A 21,755-nucleotide genomic window follows, 5' to 3' on the forward strand; every position below is an offset into this window, starting at 1 on the left:
CCCAATGTAACCTTCCAATCTGTCTTTTAGGCAGCAGTGGTATTAGCAGTATAACCACCGACACCTTACACGGAAGTGCTTCATCTGTATCATCACAATTGTTCCCTAGTATTGTTCTCATTCTACAAAAAAGAAAACTAATGCTTACCATGCCTGAATAATCTGTTAAGTAATGCAGCTATCAAGGGGCAGAGCAAGATAAGGACCCAAGTCCACCTGCTCCTTTCTCCCATCCACCCAAATTGAGCTACCAAACAACTGATACACTTTTAAAAAAATGAATTTTTAATTATTTCTTAAATATATTTTATTTATTGGAGACAGAGAAAGAAGCAGAGAGCACAAGAGAGAGACAGGGAGAGAATAGACACATCAGGGCCTCCAGCCACTTCACATGCTTGTGCCCCCTTGTACATCTGGCTTATGTAGATCCTGGAGAGTCGAACTGGGATCCTTTGGCTTTGCAGGCAAATGCCTTAACCGCTAAGCCATTCTTCCAGCCCCAAACTAATTGATATTCTGAAAGCTTGATCATGTCAGTAAGCTACACATATTTCCCAGCAAGAACTCACTTAACTACCTACCCATTCCTCAGCATGCATGACATAAGCCTTTCAAGTGCCAATTAAATTCCAACTCTTCTAGGTGTTATTTTCCACAACTACCTACTCAGCAGACAAACCACTCTCTACCTATCTTAAACCCTCACTCATACTGCTCACCTTGAATACCCTTTCTTAGCCCCTTTTATGGCCCCTACATTTGCCAGTATGTGCCTGTAATCCTAGTACTGAGGAGGCTGAGGCAGGAGGATAGTTAAGTTCAAGGCCAGCTTGGGCTACAGTGGTACTCTGTCTCAAAAGCATAAACTAGTAGGATAAAAGACCCCTATTTAAGGCCAGCTATGGTGGTGCACACCTTCAATCTCAGCACTTGGGAGGCAGAGGTAGGAGGATGGCTGTGAGTTCAGGGCTAGCCTGGAACTACAGAGTAAGTTCCAAGTCAGCCTGGGCTAGAGTGAGATGCTACCTCAAAAACCAAAAAGAGGGCTGAGGGATGGCTTTGTGGTTAAGGCACTAGCCTGCAAAACTAAAAGACCCAGGTTAGATTCCCTAGGACCCACGTAAGCCAGATGTACAAGGTGGGGTATGCTGTTGGAGTTCGTTTGCAGCAGCTGAAGGCCCTGGCATGCCTATTCTCTCTCTCTGCCTCTTTCTCTCTCAAATACAAATTTTAAAAAATTAAATTAAATCTAAAAATAAAAAAAAAAAAAAGGAAAACAAAACCACTAGCTGGGCGTGGTGGCTCTCGCCTTTAATCCCAGTACTCAGGAGGCAGAGGGAGGAGGGAGGCAGAGGTAGGAGGATCACTGTGAGTTCAAGGCCACCCTAAGACTCCATAGTGAACTCCATATTTGTATGTGATGACTTGCACAGAACCTTCTTGGAGGGCTCTATACATGCTATTCCCACAGCATTATATTGTTGACTGTGGTTTAGATAGTCTATTCTGTATTTGCTTATCTCTCATCTGTCCTTGTCTCTCGCATGCCTGATGGTAAACTAAACTCCCTGTGGCAGAGACCGCCTCTCCCACTTTGATCTTTGGGTCCAACATGTTCTAGCTCACATCTATGACTCTGCTGCTGAATGCAACGTAAGCATGCTCGTTCCAACCACTGCCCACTGAGCCTTCTCTAGCATCTGTGCACATATGCTTACCCACTGTTCACACAGCAACCTGGACAGCTTAGACTGATGGCTGGGTGAGCACAGGCACCTTGGCATGCACGCCCCGAGCCTTTCCCCACTACCTGTTCAGCCTTCTCGGTGACCAACCAGAGTCCCAAACTGCACTGCCGTTTAGAAAGCAGAAATGCCCCAACATTTATCTTCCAAGTACCCCAGAAGCCACCAAGTGTGTTGCACCCACAAACCCCAAGCTGTGTTTCATAACTCAAGCAAATCCCACGAGCAGTGGGCTAGTCCACCTGTGACTCATAACCGCGGGGAATTTCCAACACCATATAGGCCCCGGGGCCTTGTAATACTTCCATGCGCCATCAGGCTTCCTAGTTCTCAGTCCCATGTTGTCATGACTGCCAAGTCTTACAGCTGTGCCTTTGGAACAACTTTCTGGAGGCTAGTGGTCATGATTAAACTCTTATATAAAAGAATGTCCTCTGTATTCTAAACCAAATTCTAAACCCAAATCCATGTCAGTTACTTCCCACTTCAACACCAAACCCAATTTTACATATCATATATAACTCAAGGACCTAACCAGGCTCTTTTCTCAGAAAGAGAAAAGCATAAACCCATCCCAAGCACTTCATCTCTGGCAAAAATGGAGGTTACCAGCCTCTGTGATCCCCGCTTCTAATGAAGTTGCTTAGGTATATGTCGTCAGGCCCAAGCTAGCCCATGCATCTCAGATGTCTCTCCTTCAGGAAAGGAGCCCATTGCTCTCCCACAGAAGGAGCCTTCCCGTTTGGCTGTATCACCTCTGTCCCAGGCCACCCTGTTTCCACAACTCAAGAGTCCAGCTGACCTTCCATCTGTTGCATTACCTTGTTCAGGCAAGGTTGGGGCCGGCCTGGCAGTGCAAAGTGTGGCTGTGACCAGCACAGCCCAGAAGAGGAGGCCCTTCCAGCTCCACATCCCAGTTCTGCAGTTAGAGGTTGGTGACAAGGCTCCACACCTCCATGGATACTCCACCTGGAGCTCAATCCGCTTTAAGCTGACTCTGCAGAAAGAAAAAAGAAAAGAAAAGAAAACAACAGCTAAAGAGACTCAGAGAAGAAAAAAGAGCAAAGAGAAAAAGTATGGCATGTACCATGGTCATCCTGGAGACTTTGAAGTGTTCCTTAAAGCAGCAAAAGGAGAAGTGGGCTAACCCCAACACTGAGCTCGCAGATCCTTAATTAGACTCAGCAGTACTTTAGTTCAATGCTATGTCTCGGATCTGCATGATCCCCCAGAGGCCCATGTGTGAAAGGTTTGTTACCCAGTCAGGCACTATGAGGAGGGGGTAGACTCTTTAAGAGGACAGCCTAACAGGGCATTTTAGCTCATTTGGAGGCACACCCTTACCCTTTATCCAATCACACCCATCTCTTCTCTGTTTGGTTCCTGAACACAAGGTGAAAGTGATTTCTTTACTACATACTCTTGCCATGATATGGGCCCAAAAGCAACAGGATCAATTAACCATACAGTGAAACCTCCAAAACATGAGTTATATAAACCTTTCCTCTTTTTCATCTCAAGTATTTGGTGACAGTCATAGAAAGCTGACTTCCATCATTCTATTCTATAACTGCATTTTTTCAGTGTAGACTAAGTGTCCGCCTAAGTGGGATATTGCCATAAGGTTCTCCGCGGTATAAGCCTCAAGCTTGTTCAGGCAAGGAAGTTAAATGACCTCGTGAAAGTCCCAAACAGCCCTGCCACATGGTGAGCAAGGACTTCACCGAGCATTGTGCGATTAACTGAGAGACCTGAGGATGCTGATGGCTACTCCAACCAAAGTCTTCACTCCACCTAAAACGAGCCGGTTCCTTTGGTGAGGAGGAGAGAGAGAAAGATGAAGAATCGTGGAACACTTAGGACTAGGAAACTGGAGCCAAGTACACAGATAAATAACTCCTTGTCACTGCAGGGCTCAAGGAAGATGGTGAATCTCCCTGAACTTATGCAAGGTAGAAGCCGAAAGGTACAATCCAAGATTTTTTTCTTTATTTTTTTAAATTCACACACACACACACACACACACACACACACACACACACACACACACGGCTCATCAGAGACTCTTGCTGCTATAAATGAGCCGCAGACTCATGTGCCACTCTGTGTGTCTGGCTTTACATGAGTACTTGGTAACTGAACCAGGGCCTGCAGACTTTCCCTAGCTTTCTGGAGTTCTTTCTTTTTGCCTCAAAAACTATACATCACAGGTACCTCCAGTTCTATCAGCCTCCCTCACAGAGAACTCAAGTCTCACAACTACCTATGGCCAGTCTCTGAGCAGAGAATTTTGTGGTGGAACCAGTAATCTCTAATGCTGGGTAGTGACAGCCGATGTTTAATGGCACTAAGTACAGAAGTTAACATGGGGCCTGAGGGGAAGGACACGCAGGCAGACAGGCACAGGCCCTCACCGGCTCTTACTAAAGATGGCTTATGAGGGTCTCCGTTGAAAAGAACACTGTAGCCCCTTGACCCTCTTTAGTTCTGTGGCGGTAAAATTCAATAAAATAGTTCCCTAAGGTCCTAAGAAAAGGATCATTAGCTGTGATGCATTTACTAAGTGACAACACTTTATCTAGGCTTTATGTGTGGGTGACCATCTCTGTCTTCAGGGTGACTCTGTCCTTACTGCTCCAGGGAATTAGCCAAACTATTCAAAGAACCTGCTTCCTGGAACCCATCCTAATGTGGTACTTGAACCCTGGTATCCTCACGAGCAGGCAGAGGCCCCCTCCAAGCAAGCAGAATCCCCCCCCCACTCCCGATGCTTGGCTAGCAGCAATACATATGCTTTCTCCTAAAACTTACTAAACATTTAAATAAGCTCAAACCAAAGGACAAGTAAACATTTCTCTTGCATTTTTTAATTTAGGAGAGGGATTAGAAATGAAAGAAATAGAGCCAGGTATGGTGGTGTACCCCTTTAATCCCAGCACTCAGGAGGCAGAGGTAGGAGGATTGTCATGAGTTCAGGGCCACCCTGAGAATACATAGTGAATTTCTGGACTAGAGTGAAACCTTACCTCAAAAAAAAAAAAAAAGAAAGAAAGAAAGAAAGAAAGATATTTCTAAATACTCACTCTGAATAAGCTTCATTTATTCTTTCCAGTACATTGTAGGGGATAGGAAGTACTGCTATTTGATGCTGAATGATGGAGAAACAGGCTCCAAGAACTTCAATACTCTGCTTATGTACAAGGTGGGAAGATGCCAATAAGAGGTTACCAAGCCTGACTCTAGAGCTGGGGTATAGATCAAGGGAAGCATGCTTACCAAGCATGTGGAGGCCCTGGGTTCATTCCTAGCACAGAAGAACAAAGCAAAAATAATCAAAACTGGCTCCATATGATAAAGCAACCACTGGATGTTGGGGGTGGTAGCGCACGCCTTTAATCCCAGCACTCAGGAGGCAGAGGTAGGAGGATCACAGTGAGTCTGAGGCCACCCTGAGACTACATAGTGAATTCCAGGTCAGCCTAGACCAGAGTGAGATCCTACCTCGAAAAACCAAAAAAAAAAATAAAATAAAAATTTAAAAAAAGAAGAAGAAAAGAAACCAGTGGATAAGGACAAACCCATATAAACTCTGGAAATGAAAAGTTATTGATTACCATCTACCTCATTAGTGGACAAAAAGTTCAGGAAGCAGATCACACAAGGCCATTCGGGAGATAGGATGGAGTACAATCTCACAGAAGCGTGACTCACCTGAGTACATCTCCAAACCCACATCTTACTGCATACTCCAACGATAACACCTAACAAGCCTGTCACCCCAAAAAGTGCACATGACAATAAAACCTGAGGCACCGAGTAACCCAAAGTACTAACTGCTTAGAATCTAAAAAGAGTAGGTGAGAAAAGGTGGCGGGCATCGTTGTGGTGAGTTAAGTTTGATTCAGATACAGCGGGCGGCTTCTACCTCCATCACTGTTTCCTTGAGGTGCTTGCCCACCCGTCTCCTCACAGCTGTGGGCTGGCTACAGGCCATGTTTTCTTCTAGCCCTGTGATCTATGCACTTCAAACTAATCTGGCAGCTTCCCTCAGACTCATTTCCAAAAAGAGAAAAGGGGGGTCTCTCTCATACTGTTTAGTCTTCTAGTTTCACATCTGCAACACAAAGCTGGTATAGGCCAAAACCTGGCCTCCTGGTACCAACTCCTAGAGAAAGGAGGGACATGCCCCCTTCCACAAACCTGTAGAAAAATGCAGTGACACAAACCACTAGTTCAAATGCTATTTGCACTCTCCTGGGACTGCCACCTTACCATCTTGTACTAATTAATGAATTCTTCAGAAGGCCTTAGCAACAGCCTTCTTCCTGAACTGCTTGACAGATGTGACGTGATGCAAGTCACAACGATGCCTCGCGGGAAACGCAGGTTTCCCCTTGCAGCTGGTTCCACTGTCAGTCAGGGCTCCCAAGCGTCACAGCCCATTCTGCCTCAGCACCAAGGTCTCAATGGCAAGGGCAGGAGGGGCAAAGAGAGAACCACACGACCTCAGCTTTCACAGTTGTGGAAGGGTTAAAATACCTGCCATGCTTCGAGGATCCAAAGGGCATAATACGAAAATGACAGTCCTCTAAAGTACTTATCCAACAGAAGATGCACAGGGACTAGTGGGACGGTAGTTGACTAGATCACAGAACCTTGCACTTTTTCCTAATTCTAACAGTAAGGACTCTATGAACATCAAATCTTCATATCAAAAATGATGCAAGAGGGCTGGAAAGATGGCTTAGCGGTTAGGACATTTGCCTGCAAAGCCAGAGGATTCCAGTTCAATTCTGCAGGACCCACATAAGCCAGATGCACAAGGGGCACATGCATCTGGAGTTTGTTTGCAGTGGCTGGAGGCCCTGGCGCACCCATTCTCTCTTTCTCTCTCTCTCTCTCAAATAAATAACTAAAATATATTTTTAAAAAATGATGTGGGCTGAGGGATGGCTTAGCGGTTAAGTTGTTTGCCTGCAAAGCCAAAGGACCCAGGTTCAATTTTCCAGGACCCACATTAGCCAGATGCACAAAGGAGCACATATATTGGGAGTTTGTTTACAGTGGCTGGAAGCCCTAGCATGCCCATTCTCTCTCTTTCTCTGTCAAATAAGTAAATAAATAAATTTATCTTTAAATGATGCAAGAAGGCTGGAGAGATGGTTTAGTGGTTAAGTTGCTTGCTTGTGAAGTCTAAGGACCTAGGTTCAACTCCCTAGAACCCATGTAAGCCAGATGCACATGGTGGTGCATCCATCTTGGGTTCATTTGCAGTGGCTAGAGGCCCTAAAGTGCCCACTCTCTATCTATCTATGTATATAGCTGCCTCTCTGTAATAAAACACATATGTAAATAAAAATAAAATATTTTTTAAGCTGGGTGTGGTGGCACACTCTTTTTTAATCCCAGCACTCGGGAGGCAAAGGTTGGAGGATTGCATGAGTGTTCAAGGCCACCCTGAGACTACATAGTAAATTCCAGGTCAGCCTGGGCTAGAGTGAGACCCTGTCTCGAAAACTCAAATACACACGTACACACACACACATTATGATGCAAGAAAAACTAGCTGATGAGTTCAGGGCCAAGCCTTTGTCTTCTTGTTCTCTGGAGAAAGCAATCAATCAATGACCACTTACCCTTTCATTTATGACACTACCACTATGGGACAATCACCTACTCTGGGCCTCAGTTCCCCACTTGCTCGTATCAATGCTGGTTATGAGGATCCAATGGGCAATGCAGGAGCGTCTAAGTACACTCTCCTCTTGACAGAGTGCTAGTTAGTCACTCCTTGACGGTGCTCTCCTAGCAGAAGACAAAATTTCTACTCTTCCAGAGGTATTTCTTCTCACTTTACATACTAGAGTTAGCTGGCTCATCTGGTGGTCTCTGGCCATATGTGACTCCTGAGTGTTTGAAATGTGACCACTGCTAACTGGGATGTACTAGGTGAAAATATATATTGGTTTTGAACATTTGGCATTAAAAAATTCAAAATAGGGCTGAAGGGATGGCTTAGTGGTTAAGATGTTTGCCTGCAAAGCCCAGGTTAGATTCCCCAGGACCCATGGTAGCCAGATGCACACGGAGGCGCAAGCATCTGGAGTTCCTTTGCAGTGGCATGGAAGCCCTGATGTGCCCATTCTCTCTCCCTCTTTCTCTGTCAAATAAATAAATAAATAAAAACAAAATAAGATAAAATTCAAAATATCTCTATAGCTTTTTTTTTGGGGGGGGGGTTCGAGGTAGAGTCTCACTCTGGTCCAGGCTGACCTGGAATTAACTGTGTCATCTCAGGGTAGCCTTGAACTCATGGCAATCCTCCTACCTCTGCCTCCCGAGTGCTGGGATTAAAGGCGTGCGCCACTATGCCCGGCTCTATAGCTTTTTTTTAATACTGGGGCTAGGGGTGTGGCTTAATGGTAGAGCATTATACATAGCACACCTGAGGTACAGGTTCCATCTCCAGCACACTCCATTTTTTTATATTGAAATGATATTTTAGACATATTAATACAAATATACTAATTTAAAGAAAATAATTATTGAAATCTAAACCAATGAATTAGAATTAATTTCACCTAATTTCAAATGTGGCTACCAGGATATCTAAAATCACATGAGGCGCCTACTGTATTTCTAGTAGACAGCATAGCTTGAGGCCATCTCCACACCTCCTGCAATTGTTCCTTCTTTGCTTTCCTCCCTCTATTATAGGCTAAGTTTTTCCTCTTCCTTAAGCCCCATCTAAAAAACTTTTATTCTACAAGCCTTTCTAGGTAGCGAACCCCATTTCTTTTCTTTTTTTTTTTTTAATTTATTTGTGGGCTGGAGAGATGGCTTAGCGGTTAAGCGCTTGCCTGTGAAGCCTAAGGACCCCGGTTCGAGGCTCGGTTCCCCAGATCCCACGTTAGCCAGATGCACAAGGGGGCGCACGCGTCTGGAGTTCGTTTGCAGAGGCTGGAAGCCCTGGTGCGCCCGTTCTCTCTCCCTCCCTCTATCTGTCTTTCTCTCTGTGTCTGTCGCTCTCAAATAAAATATAATAAAAATAATTTTAAAAAATTTATTTGTTTATTTGCAAGGAGGGAGAGAGAATGAATGAATGAATGAATGAATGAATACTGGGCACACTAGCATCTCTTGTGCTGCAAATGAACTCTAGGTGCAGGCAAAACTTTGTGCATCTTACTTTACATGGGTACTATTGAGAAACTGAACCCAGGCTGTCAGGCTTTGCAAACAAGCTCCTTGACCTGCTGAGCCATCTTCCCAGGCCTGTGGGCCCCACTTCCCTGATTTCCCAAACATATTACCAGCCTCTCTCCCCTGGTGCTTGCCACCTTACTTGATTGCCATTTATGTCTTCCATCTTCTTCTCTCCCCATGAAACTGCACCTTTCTTCAGAGCAGACTCTGTGCCTAACTAACTTTTGTCTATGCCCTCAGCTCTTGGTATGTACACAGCTGGCATACTTTGATGGATCTACGAATGAAAATACAAGCCTGACTGAGAGGAAACACAAAGGTTCTTTTTGAAATGTCTGGAACCAGAAGTATTTCCAATTTAGACATTTTTCAGGTTTTAGAATACTTGGATTAGCTTTGCCAGTTGAGTAACCCTAATGTAAAACCCAAAATGCTTTGCACTGCCAACATGACACGAACATTTGGGATTTCAGATTCCTCAACCTGTACAAAGTCTTGAAGAAAAGAGATATAAGACTATTGAGGGAAAGCCACCTTCCCCTTCCTAAGTAGCCAGCTCTACTCCAAAGAATACCAACTGTGACACTGAACTATGAAGTTCTTCAGATAGGAGTAAGACTTACTATTTAACAGAAATGGTCACTTTTCTTCCCTCCATGAGGCAGCCTAAGTACTTTAATAAACATTTGGAAAAGGCTGGGCAGCTCTGTCCAAAAGAAATGCTAATTGCTTATTCTGTGTCTCCAGGGAGGCAGGGAGGCAGGGAGGGAGGGAGAGAGGAAGGAAAGAAGGGAGGAAGGGAGGGAAAGAAGAAGGAAGGAAGGCCAGCCAAATGTCCTTTCTTTTTTGGGGGGAGGGGTCTTTTCAAGGTAGGGTGCCTCTCTAGGCTAGGCTGACCAGGAATTCACTATGTAGTCTCAGGCAGCGATTCTCCTGCCTCTGCCTCCCATGAGTGCTGGGACTAAAGGCATGCACCACCACACCCAGCTCCAAATGTCTTCTCACGTGAAAGATATATTTAAAAAAAATTAGTAACAGTGAGGTGTGGTGGTGCATGCTTATAATGCCACACTCAAAGAAGCTGAGGAAATATCAAGTTTAAGGCCAGCCTGGGGAGATGCCCCTTCAGTTAAAGACAATTGGTTGCAAAGCCTGCAGACCTGGGTTCCATTCTTCAGTACCCATTTAAAACCAGATGCACAAAGTGGTGTATGTGTTTGGAATTTGTTTGTAGTAGCAAGAGGCCCTGGATTGCCCATGTTGGCACGCCCATGCTCATTCATTCACCCTCTCTCCCTCTTTCTCTCAGCCACCAAATAAATAAATAAATAAATAAATAAATAAATAAATAAATGAAAGAATCAGTGGATCAAATGAACAAAGAAAGAGAGGGGGAAGAGAAGGGAGGGAACCTATGTTTCTAGGAAACCTAGATGTGAAAGACAAGGACTTAGGAGCAAAGTATTACCATATTCTTGGAGGTCTTTACTCAGGTGAGCACTATTTATTTTGGGGGCTGGGAGGGAAACCAAACATGACTGCTTACTGGAGGAGTGGTGTCTAGGAAAGAATTTTTGTTTGAGGCAAAAATGTAACCTCTGGGGGAAAAACAAATATCCTATCCCATGTCTGGTATTTAATCCCCTCTGGAAACACCAGAACCTTCTCTAAAGTTCCACATCTGGAGTTACCAATCCTCCCTAGTGCATTCAAACCTTTCACAGAGCTCTGGGGAAGATAAATGCAATACAAATTTCCCAAGAGGAAATTAAACTCTCAAATGATGGGAGTGAAGTCCTTTCAAAATAAAAAACGAGAATCAATTATAGCTCCTTTTCCTGCAGCAGCAACAGGACCACACTTCCCAGGAAACCTATTTATTTATTTGCTTATTTCTAAAAGATTTTTTAATATTTTATTTACTTATTTGAGAGTGATAGAAAGAGGCAGAGAGACAGAGAATGGGCGCACCAGGGCCTCCATCCACTGGAAATGACCTCCAGATGCATGCGCCACTTTATGCATCTGGCTTACATAGGTCCTTAGGCTTCAAAGGTAAGTGCTTAACCGCTAAGCCATCTCTCCAGCCCTTATTTACTTATTTTTGAGGCAGGGTCTTCTGAGACCCAGGCTAGCCACAAAATCTATATGTAGCAAGGATGGCCTTGGACTCCTTTATGACTTCCACCTCTGAGAACTGGGATTACAGGCATGAGCCACCATGTCTGGTTTCCCAGGAAGCTCTTTACAGCCATTTTGAGACAAGAAAGAAAGAAAGAAAGGAAGAAAGAAAGAAAGAAGGAAGGAAGGAAGGAAGGAAGGAAGGAAGGAAGGAAGGAAGGAAGGAAGGAGAGAAAGAGAGAAAGAGAGAAAGAGGGGGAGGGAGGGAGGGAAAGAAACAGGTTTAGGAGAAGCCGGCTACTAAAACCCGAAGCTCACAAGCACAAATCTCCTTTGGTTTAGTTTGGGAGTCTTACTTCAGGTCAATACCACAAATAAACAAAACGTGTATCACTCAAAGCAAAGCCTATGGATTTTCTTTAGTATCCAAGGCTAGAGTCAGGTTACCCAATGCTCAACTCAATTTTCGCACCCTCTGGAGTCCACCAAGAATAAACCTAGCCTGGGCATGGGATGCCTCAATATAGTCTAATCCTCTCCCGAGGAGGGAATATTATCATCTGCGATGCCTCTTCTCTATTTCTTTTGTCCCTTTGCTGCAGTTGCTATTTGAGGGGCACCAAATGGAATTTTCGTACATGATTCATGGCCAGAGGAAAAGAAGCACCCAAGCACCGTGTATCCTGCAACAAAGGAAGTGGTGCCCTCTGATCCAAATCCCCCACTGTGAAAAATGCCTCCGAAACTGGCATTTCTGCAGGCAAGGGTAAAAGCAGGCAGTGAAAGTACATGTGTCCAAAGTGGCTCTCGATCCGGATGACCCTCATTAAAAAGCTGACACACTCAGCTATGACTAAGTGTACGCAGCTTGTCACTGATGCAGGAACACAACTACCGCAGCTGGAGCCAAGCTCCAGCTAACGTTCCCTGTCCCCAACACCAGGCACTCAGGGTCAGCGGGAACCCTGGAGCGTCTCCCAACCAACTGTGGGGAATTATGTAAACAAGCCGTTAGGGAAGGAAGCAAGCCATCGGACGACCGACCGCGGTGATCTCGGAGGCCCTGGGTCACTAAAAGGAAGAGACACCACCCAGGCTGGGGTAATTAGCCCGACCATGGGCGTCCCCGGGGGCCGACTACTTTAAAACAAGCTCCAGAGAGGAAACCCAGAGCCTGGGCCAAGGGAGGAAAATGGCTACTTTCTACTCAGCCGTATCAAGGCAAAGGTTCTACAATTTAGATGCTATTCCAAAAAAAGCTTTGGTCCGGAGGTGCAAAGGGCAGGGCACATCTGCGGAGGAAACAGTCACTTTAATTACCATGTCTAGAGAAAGTGCGATTTCATTACAGCCTCCAAAACTACCGCCCCATGAAGGAAACCAGAGAAGTGTTTTCAATTTGAAAGACTGGAAATGAACCAGTGAAAAGCTCCAACTCTCGGGACCTAGCTGCAAGCAACTTTGGACCCTAGGATGCTTTCCAGTCTAGAAGCACATTCAAAACAAAACTGGACACTCCACCCCCGACCCCTCTTTCAAACCTGTAAGCCGCGATTGAAATGGCAAACACGTTGCCTTCTCAGGGCGCAATCCCAGTAAGTCGCTAAAAACACAGGGCGCCCCCGGCACCCGCCGCGCCCCGCGCCCGCAGCGCAGGAGACGCAGACGCGTGGCGAGGGGCGGGCCCGCCGGCTCCGCACCGGACAGACAGACGTGCCCTCCGCTCCCGCTCTAATTAAAGGGAAGACTCCAGAACATGTCAGGGCCAATTCTGAGGCAGACCCACCGTCAGAGGCCACCTCTATGTAGACGAGATACTAATACATAAGTACCCCCTCCCCCCCAACCTTGGCCCTAACTCCCAAGACGACTCTTGGGCACAGTACACTCTCCCATCGCGTTCCACTGCCAGTGGAGAATAAATTACTAGTTCGGTGGAATCCCAACAACTTGGTATCCACTAACTTTTTGTCTTTTTTTTTTTTTTACCCTACTAATCTCAAAAAAATCCCTCCAAGTCTCAAGAAATTTTAAAAGGAGAAGTCGAAGGACAAGTTGCAGAATACCAGTTTTCATTTAGGCGAGGGGGAGGGGAGGCAGAGGGATGTTAATAATGCGGCTGCGGTGTACCCGTGTGGGGTGAAACGGAACCAGATGCGGCTGCTACATCTGGGAAATGGGGGTGGGGGAGAACAACACTGCAGAAATGCTTTGCAACTGGGTTAATAGTTTCTAGGCCTAGGACAGAGAAGCAGGTCTCCCTCCCACTCACACTCGAGTGAAAAAAAAAAGGTGTCCGGCTGCCTCATGGAGGATGGGGGGGGGGTGTCTATTACAAACTCCATTTGCAACGTCAATAAATTCCTTCACAAATGTGGGTTCTAGCCTCTCTCTTCATCCCCGCCGGGGACACAATGGGAGGGGGGCGCAGGAAGCGGGGTCTAGGCCAGAGAAGCAACAAGCGTCTGAGTGTAGGGAACCGCACCGGACAAAACCCTCATCCCTGCCCCCTCCTCCCCGAGCGGCGGGGACTTAACCTCACCCGCAGGTCCCCCTCCCCTTCTCCGAACTTCCGACCCCTCCGGAATCCTCGGGCTAGAACATCACCCTCCCCACCCCCCCGCGATCCGCCTTAGATGCCCCAGCTCCCCGCTAAAAAAATTCGGCCATTTAGTGACGACACCTCCTTAAAGCCTCTTCCAAGACAAGCTAACCATCCCCTCCACTTCCTCTCCTGCTCATGCCCCCCACCTACCGCCCCCAACCGGACCCGACTTGGGAGGGGGGGGGACACTTAAAAAAAAACAGATCCCAGATTTGGGGCATTCCACCCAAAGCTGCCGGCAGAGTTGGGGTTGAATTCTCACAAGGAGAACCGAAAAGGACAGGGGCGCGCACACACACACACACACACACACACACACACACACACCACCACCACCACCACCTCGCTCCCACTCCCGCGCCCTTCTCGGCTGTAGGAGCCGAGGGTCTCCACCGTCTTCTCCGCGACCCCGAGCCAGCCTAGACTCACCCCGGGGCCCGCCTCGCCTGCTCCCCAGCACGAGTTGGAGGAAGAAAAGTTGGGCCGCTGGCAGGAGCGGCGGGACGCACGCGGGGAGGGGGCGCCGCGAGGACGCGGGCGGAGGAAGGAGGGAGCGAGCGGGCGCCGGGGGGGCGCCGGGGAGGGAGCGCGAGCCGGAGCCGGAGCCGGGACCCGAGGGGCGGGCGAGGCGCGGAGGGAGGCGCCGGCCGCAGCCCGGAGGCTCCCGAACCCGGACCGCTCGGAACGCCCAGCCCGCCCCGGATCTGGGGGCGCCGCGGCTCTTACCTCACTTGGCGCTGCGGTTCCGTCTCAGGAGAGCTCTCCGTGACTCGGGCGCGCGGGCGGCTGCCGGTGTGTTCCGTTCAAGTCTCGTCGTCCCCGGCCGAACACCGTTCGGGTCCTAACGGAGGGGGGGGGGCGCCTCGCAAGGATTCACACACACATCCCCCCCGCGCGACCGACGATCGGCTGGTCTGCGGCGCTCGGAGCAGGGCGCCTCCAGCCCGGGCGGGAACAATGGAGCCGAAGCTGGTGCCCCGGAGGCGGGGCGGGTGGGGGGAGATGTAGGGCTCCCTCCGCCACCGGGGAAGGGGGTGGGTGGTCTCCAGACCGTGCGCCCCCACTCTCGGGAACCCGGCCGGCGGCGCTTCACACTTCTGTCAGTCCCAGCTCCATCGCCCGGCGCGGGCCCGGCGCGGCGGCGTGCTGCAACTGGTGCGGAGCGCCCTCGGACGCGAGAAAAGTCCTCCGTCCGCGCCGCTTCTCCAGCTGCGGCGCGCGCTCGCGGCCCGGCGAGGAGGAGGAGGAGGCGAGGTCGCCGCAATGCGCTAAGCCAGCCTCGGTGCGGGGCGGTGAGGGGCGGACGTGGTCGCCGAGCTCCAGGCAACGGCCCGGGGCTCCTGGGGCGCACGGTGCTGGCACCCGCCTCGGGGGGTTCCCGCCCGGCGCCGCCTGCTGCCCAGGCTGCCGCACCGGTGCCCGAAGGAGCGCTCGGAGCGCTGTGGCCGGCGAGGCGCGAGGGCTCGCGCTCTCACTCGCGCTCCCACCCCGCGCTGGTCCCTCCCCTCCCCTCCCCTCCCCCCCACAGCTGCCTGCTGGGTCTTGTAGTTCCCGAGCCGCGGCCCGGAGAGATGCCCCGACGAGGCAGAGCTGCCCCGCGCTCGGCCGGTCCCTCCCTGCGGTCTGGTTGCCTTTGGCGCTCGCATCTCTCCAGATCTGAGCGTCGCCTGGAGAGCTCCCGAATTTCAGGCAGTGGATCGATCAGCAACTTGGCGGGGGCGGGAGGAGAAGAAACGCTGTCGCCTTGAAGCTGTACTTGGCAGCCAGGACTCTGGCGTCCGTGTACCTTAGGGAGATGATTTTGGGCTCTAGATCTCAGTTTGCCCATGTGTAAAAAGGGCTTTATAGTACTTTCCACATATAACGGAGGAGTAAATGAGGCCCTGCTACATAGTTCGTAATCAATACAACCTGTTTTTACTCACGAGTGGGTCGACCACCCCCTCAGACCCTTTCCTTGGATGTCCGCTTTTCCCCAGCCGCATAATTTGTATTTTGTGGTCTACTCTGGAATGAACCCTGCACATTCTACAATGCCATTCTTGGCCTCCTGATGCCTCTAGTCTTCACTGAGTACTCAGGGGTGGAAGAGAAAGGGTGATTGTTAGCTTAGGAATTAACCACAGCCAGTTCAGAATAACCCCCCCACACACACACACCCCTATGCTATGGAACCCAGGCAAAGTAGCCCAAACCATGTCCCTCCACGGTGATACGTGATCAGTAGTTCTGTAATCCAAATGGACATGAGTCCCCTGGGGAGCTTTGGAAAATACAAATTCTTGGGCCTGATTAGACATGAAGAATCAACCTATCTCAAGGAGTCAAGATTCTGTATTTTTTCCCCCTAAGCCTCCACAGTGACTGAAGTCTAGTTGGATACCACCGGTAGGGTGGGAAATATACCACACTAGGTGTGACGGATACTTCCGTTTTTAGACATTGTCATGTATCTGATAAACAAGTCGGAGATATCCTGTGAATCTCCCTTACAAGGCTGTCATGAGAATGAAATTGAGTAACGAGTCCACCAAAACTGTTACAAGAGTAGAAGTCAAGTTAATGGGAGGGCCTGTTCTTTCGTTCCAACCCTTCAACTGAGAATAGGGTGGAAGCTTGAATACCAAATGAGGCCAGTCAACTCCCTCCAAATGTAAGATGAGAGTCTCTAAGATATTCTCCATGTGACCACCAGATAAAAGAATAGTGGACAACATAATGTCATATATTAGGCATTCTAAGAGTTGGGAAGGTGGCTCAGAGGTTAAATGCACTTACATATTAGGTACTCCGAGAAATGATTATTGCCCAAAGCCCTGGGTTTAATCTCCAGCACAAAAGAAGAGGAGAGAAGAAGAAAACCTGTGGGTGTATCTATTTATCTTGTTTTGGTTTTATTCAGCAGGCGTTCACTCTAGCCCAGGCTGGCCTCCAGCTCATGGTAACCCTTCTACCTCAACCTCAGCTGCTGAGATTATAGATATGAGCCACCAAACCTGTCTCAATTGTGCTGTTTTTTTTAAAAAATATATTTTATTTATTTAGTCATTTGAGAGGGAGAAAGAGGCAGAGAGAGAAAGACTAGATGTACCAGGACCTCCAGCTACTGCAAACGAATTCCAGACCTTATGCATCTGGCTTATGTGGGTCCTGGGGAATTGAACCTAGGTCCTTTGGCTTTGCAGGCAAGCACCTTAACCACTGAACCATTTCTCCAGTCCCTGTGCTGTTTTTTTAAAATATATTTTTATGGGTTGAAGAGGTGGCTTAGTGGCTAAGTGCTTTCCTGTAAAGCCTAAGGACCCCAGTTCGAGGCTCAATTACCCAGTACCCATGTAAACCAGATGCACAAGGTGGTGCATGCACCTGGAGTTCCTTTGCAGTGGCTGGTGCACCCATTCTCTCTTTCTCTGTCTGTTGCTCTCAAATAAATAAATAAAAATAAACAAAAAATATAGTTTTATTTATTTGCACCTGTGTGTGTGTGTGTCCATGTGTGCGCATGCACATGCACTAGGGTCTCTTACCACTGCAAATGAACACTAGCTGCCACTTTTTTGCAGGTGCTGGGGAATTGAACCCAGGCAGGCAGGTTTTGCAAACAAGTGCCTTTAACCACTGAGACATCTCCTCAGATCCTGTGTGTGTATGTGTGGGTGGGTGGGGGTGTGTGTGTGGGTGTGTGTGGTGTGATGGGCTCGAATTTAAACCAATCCCCAACCTCTAATCCCCAAGTGCTGAAATTACAGGCATGAACCGCCATGCTTAGCAAAGCTCAGTGGTAGAACTGGTGTTTAGCATAAGCAATATCCTGGGTTCAAACTCCAGCACCAGAAAAAAGAAAAAGGAAGGAGGGAGGGAGGGAGAGAAGGAAGAAAAGAAAGGTGTTGACTAGCTGAAGAGTAAATATTGAAAATATTCAATTATTCAATAAATACTCGTTGAACAAATGAATAAATAAATTAAAAAAAAAATCAAACTGGGGCGGGGCATGCCTTTAGTCCCAGCACTTGGGAGGCAGAGGTAGGAGGATTGTCAAGAGTTCGAGGCCAGTCTGAGACTACATAGCAAATTCCAGGTCAGACTGGGCTAGAATGAAACCATATCTCAAAAAAAAAAGGAGATGCAGCTCAGTCAGTAGAGTGCCTGCCTAACATGTCCCAGGTTGGATCCCAGCACCACATAAAACCAGGTGCAATGATGCTTGCCTATAATTCCAGAATGGGAGGCAGTAATAGGTGGATCAGAAGTCCAAGGTCAACCTTAGAGATACATTGAAGGCAATCTGAGCTACATGAGACCCTGTCTCAAAAACCAATTTTTAAAAGCAGGCACTCATGTTTGAAATAAATGAACTCCAGCCATTGCTGAAGCCCCACCCCCATGAGCATTTCCTGAACTCTTCATCAACCCTTCAGCTCCTGGTTGTCAGGTCTTATTTATCCTCCATTGGAAGCTGCCAGACACACCTTCCCTGCCAACTCTGGCCTGCTGGAACCCATTCTAGCTTCCTGCTTTATCTACTGATTTGATGCTTAACGTAGCTTTGCTGGCTGTCCTCTGACTCTCTGCTTTCTGTACTGCTGCCTTCTAAACCGTTCCAGGGCAGCGATCCCATCTGTACATCTCACCTCGCTCAGAATCCACTTGGGAGTTCCCATATAGGGCTGAGGGGGTGACTCAATGGCCAAAGGTACTTGTAAAGCCTGAAGTAAAGTGGTTCATACATACCAATGCCTATGACAATCTAGTCTGATATTTGTAGTCTGGTGGTTTGTTTGCAGCAGCAAGAGACCCTGTCTCAAAGAATGCAGAGTACAGACACCTCAAAATTGTTTTTATGACTACCACACAGGCACTGTGCATGTGTACACACACACACACACACACACACACACACAAATATAAATTTAAGGGGCTTTATCCCTCTTGCCTTCTCTTGCTCTCTGTACTTTCCCCCCTTTCTCTCTCTCTCTCTCTCTCTCTCTGTCTGTCTTTTGGTTTTTCAAGATAGCGTCTCCTTCTAACCTAGGCAGACCTGGAATTCACTATGTAGTCTCAAGCTGGCCTTGAATTTATAACTATCCTCCTACCTCTGGGGTTAAAGGTGTGTGCCACCATGCTCTGTTTCCTTTTCTTGATAAAGTCTTGCTAAACTTTAAAAAAGAAAAAAGAAAAAGTTTTCATATATACACCTGTTATTTGGAGACTAGATAAGTGTGACAAACTTGAGTTAGCAGAGAAAGAAATGTCATTTGAGGTGATAAGATTGGGAAGACAAGCTACAGAAATGCAGAACTGAGTATTGACTATTACATTCCCACTTTGTTCCTAAATGGGAGTGTATTATACTTTTATAAGTCAAGGATATTTTAATGTATTTGTTTAGAGAAAAGCTCCCATTATGTAGCCCAGACTAGCATCAAACTCCTCCCTCAACTCCTCCCTCAGCCTCCTAAAAGTTATGCTACATTGCTGGAGAGATGGCTCAGCAGTTAAGGTGCTTGCCTGCAAAGCCTAAGGACCCAAGTTTGATTCCCTAGTGCCCAAGTAAAGCCAGATGCAGAAAGTGGCACATACAATCTGTAGTTTATTTGCAGTGGCAGAAGCCCTAGTGCACCCATACTCACTCTCTCCGTGTCTGCCTCTCTCTTTTGTAAATAAATAAATACATAAAAAAATTAAAGTTGTATCACTATGCTCAGCTAAAACAAAAGACTTTTAAAAAAATACTTCATTTTTATTTATTTATTTGAGAGAGAGGGATAGAGAGAGAGAGAAAAAATGGGTGCACCAGGGCCTCTAGCCACAGTAAATGAACTGCAGATGCATGTACCACCCTATGCATATGGCTTACGTGGGGCCTGGGGAATCGAACCTGGGCCCTTTTGCTTGGCAGGCAAACATCTAAACTGCTAAGCCATCTCTCCAGCCCACTTAGGTTTTTTTTTTTTTTTTTTTTTTTAAATATATTATTTATTTGACAGAGAAATAAGGAGAGAGAAAGAGAATGGGCTGGCCAGGGCCTCCAGCCACTGCAAATGAACTCCAGATGCATGGGTCCCCTGGGTCCTGAGGAATTGAACCAGGGCCCTTTGGCTTTGCAGGCAAATGCCTTAACCATTAAGCCATCCCTCCAGCCCCACAATAGGCTTTAAAAAATATTTTTATTTATTTGAGAGAGAGAGAGAAAGAGTATGAACACACCAGGGCCCCTTGTTGCTACAAACAAACTCCATACAAATGAACACCCCCCAGCTTGTGCATACGGCTTGACACAGGGCTGGTACTGGGGAATTGAACGCAGTCTGGCAGGCTTTGCAAACAAGTACCTTTAACCACCGAACCATCCTCCCAACCTCCCAAACAAGAAGGTTTTGATGCAACACTAGGCAGGGGACATGTTTCAGCAGTGAAGTGTTTGTGCAGAAGGTGTGAGATCTGGGTTCAATCCCCAAGAATTCAGTATGTGTGTATATTATGTATAAAATATTGCAATATACATATTTTTAGAATTATAATAATTTTATAACCCAGCCCTTTTTTTTGTTTTTCTGTCGATTTGTAACCATCTGAGGAGTCTGTGGAACCTAAGCGGTCGAAGAGTATGACCTTTACTTAAACAGAAAGATCTAAGTGTCTATCTGGTTTCGAGGGGCATAAAGCTCGCTGTTAAATAGATTCCTCTATAGATTTAGCCAGAAAGAGCACGAGTGGTCAGAGTGGTCAGCTTGCTAGCCGTCGCTCCACCTGTTCTCAGGGAAACAGCTAGAAAGGCAGGAATGGAGAAGGCGACAGGCCAGATCACCCCCAGCCCCAGCTCAGCGCTGGGGCCCTGCTCCTCCGCTCGCTTGGGGAGGCGATCGGGGACAGGCCAGCGCTGCAGGCCACAGGGCGCGGTGGGCCCCGGCGGGCCCTGGGGACGCCTGGCAGTGGCCTCGGCTCGGAAACGTAATCTTCCCCGAGAGATAACAATGAGCCGGGAGGGTCAGGGAGGATTTGTAGGCCCCTCGCCCTGCCGGCGGGTTGGCCGTGGGGGAGACAAAGGCCCTCGCGCTCCGGGACCTGATAACCAGTCGGGGGCCTGTGGCCTCGGGATCTGGGGGAGGAGAGGAGCCGGGGCTGAATGCGAGCGGGGAAACCGAGCTCTCCCCAAAGCCCTGGCCGCCGCTTTGTTCGCGGCCGCGCCTGCGGCCCGGGCCCTGCGCCTTCCACCCGCTGCGCGCCGCCTGCGAGCAGGGGTTTTGGGGTGTGGGGTGTGTGTGTGTGTGTGTGTGTGTGTGTGTGTGTGTGTGTGTGTGTGTGTTGGGGTGCCCAGCCGTCCAGGGATGGGTACCCCCACCTCCTCCCTGCTCGGGAAAGATGAGGCGGAGGACGGCTCCACGCTGCCTGCCCCCGGGCCGCGGGGAACCGGTCCGCCTGGTTCGCAGGGTCGCACGGCCAGGCGGCTGCGCACGCAGGGCTCCCAGGTCCCCAATAGCAGGTGGCCCGCCGGGTGCCTTTTGCCCCAGGGCTCCTGGAGTTAGAAACCATCTGGCCGCCATTTGGTGACCCACCCCCTGGCCGTTCCCAGGACAGCTTCAGCCGGGCAGGGAAGGGAGGGTCTGGTTTGGTCTGGTGTTTTTGTAAATAACCTTCGTTCACGCCTACCAACTGGCCGCGGGGAGGGGAGCCCCAAGAGGTGCGGCGGCACCCCTGAAGCGAGATGGAGCGGCGCGGCCTCCTAGAGCTCGCTGTCTTTTTTTTGGGGGGGGGAGGAGGACAGATGAGGAAAAATGATGACTCAAGGGGTAGTAAGAGATGCCTGAACCTAGAAAGATGACAGACGCTGCCTGAACAGTCACATTCGCCCAGGGACACGTGGCGGCAGTGACTAGGAAGACATTGTGTCCGATGTGAGTGTGGGTCATTTTTTTTTTTTTTTTTTTTGCCACTTCCCAGCTGTGTGATTTGGGGCAAATTCCATCAGTCTGCCTTGTGAGGGTCACCGTAAGGACTGCTAAAAGGCACTAACTGCAGGGTTTCAGCAATGTTCTTGGCACGGTGCCTACCACATTATAGATGCTCAATAAATG

General features: G+C 48.4%; 2 protein-coding genes across 10 annotated transcripts in view; both read right to left on the reverse strand.

Moving 5' to 3' along the window:
- The window catches only part of Fgfr1 (fibroblast growth factor receptor 1), a 67,379-nt gene extending 52,827 nt beyond the window's left edge, over positions 1 to 14,552 (reverse strand). For 4 of the 9 annotated variants that reach the window (XM_045131207.1, XM_045131203.1, XM_045131202.1 and 1 more), the window contains exons 1-2: positions 14,407 to 14,551; positions 2,570 to 2,745 (exon numbers count right to left, since the gene is read on the reverse strand). In XM_045131207.1, coding sequence (XP_044987142.1) covers positions 2,570 to 2,660 — 91 coding nt within the window. In that variant the 5' untranslated portion in view covers positions 2,661 to 2,745; positions 14,407 to 14,551. Of the gene's footprint in view, positions 1 to 2,569; positions 2,746 to 14,109; positions 14,179 to 14,406 lie in introns of those variants that run through there. The other 5 variants (XM_045131206.1, XM_045131205.1, XM_045131208.1 and 2 more) reach the window with 3 other exon arrangements.
- A 217-nt stretch (positions 14,553 to 14,769) lies between these two features.
- On the reverse strand, positions 14,770 to 21,224 carry LOC105944994 (basic salivary proline-rich protein 1-like). Its single transcript, XM_012951936.2, has 5 exons — positions 21,023 to 21,224; positions 20,695 to 20,779; positions 20,489 to 20,636; positions 15,238 to 15,466; positions 14,770 to 15,119 (listed from the first exon to the last, which is right to left on the reverse strand). The coding sequence occupies exons 1-5, from the start codon at positions 21,222 to 21,224 to the stop codon at positions 14,770 to 14,772; spliced, it is 1,014 nt and encodes a 337-aa protein (XP_012807390.2).
- Positions 21,225 to 21,755: the final 531 nt, after the last annotated feature.

This window comes from Jaculus jaculus, chromosome 12, assembly GCF_020740685.1.
Source record: "Jaculus jaculus isolate mJacJac1 chromosome 12, mJacJac1.mat.Y.cur, whole genome shotgun sequence".
Lineage (NCBI taxonomy): Eukaryota > Metazoa > Chordata > Mammalia > Rodentia > Dipodidae > Jaculus > Jaculus jaculus.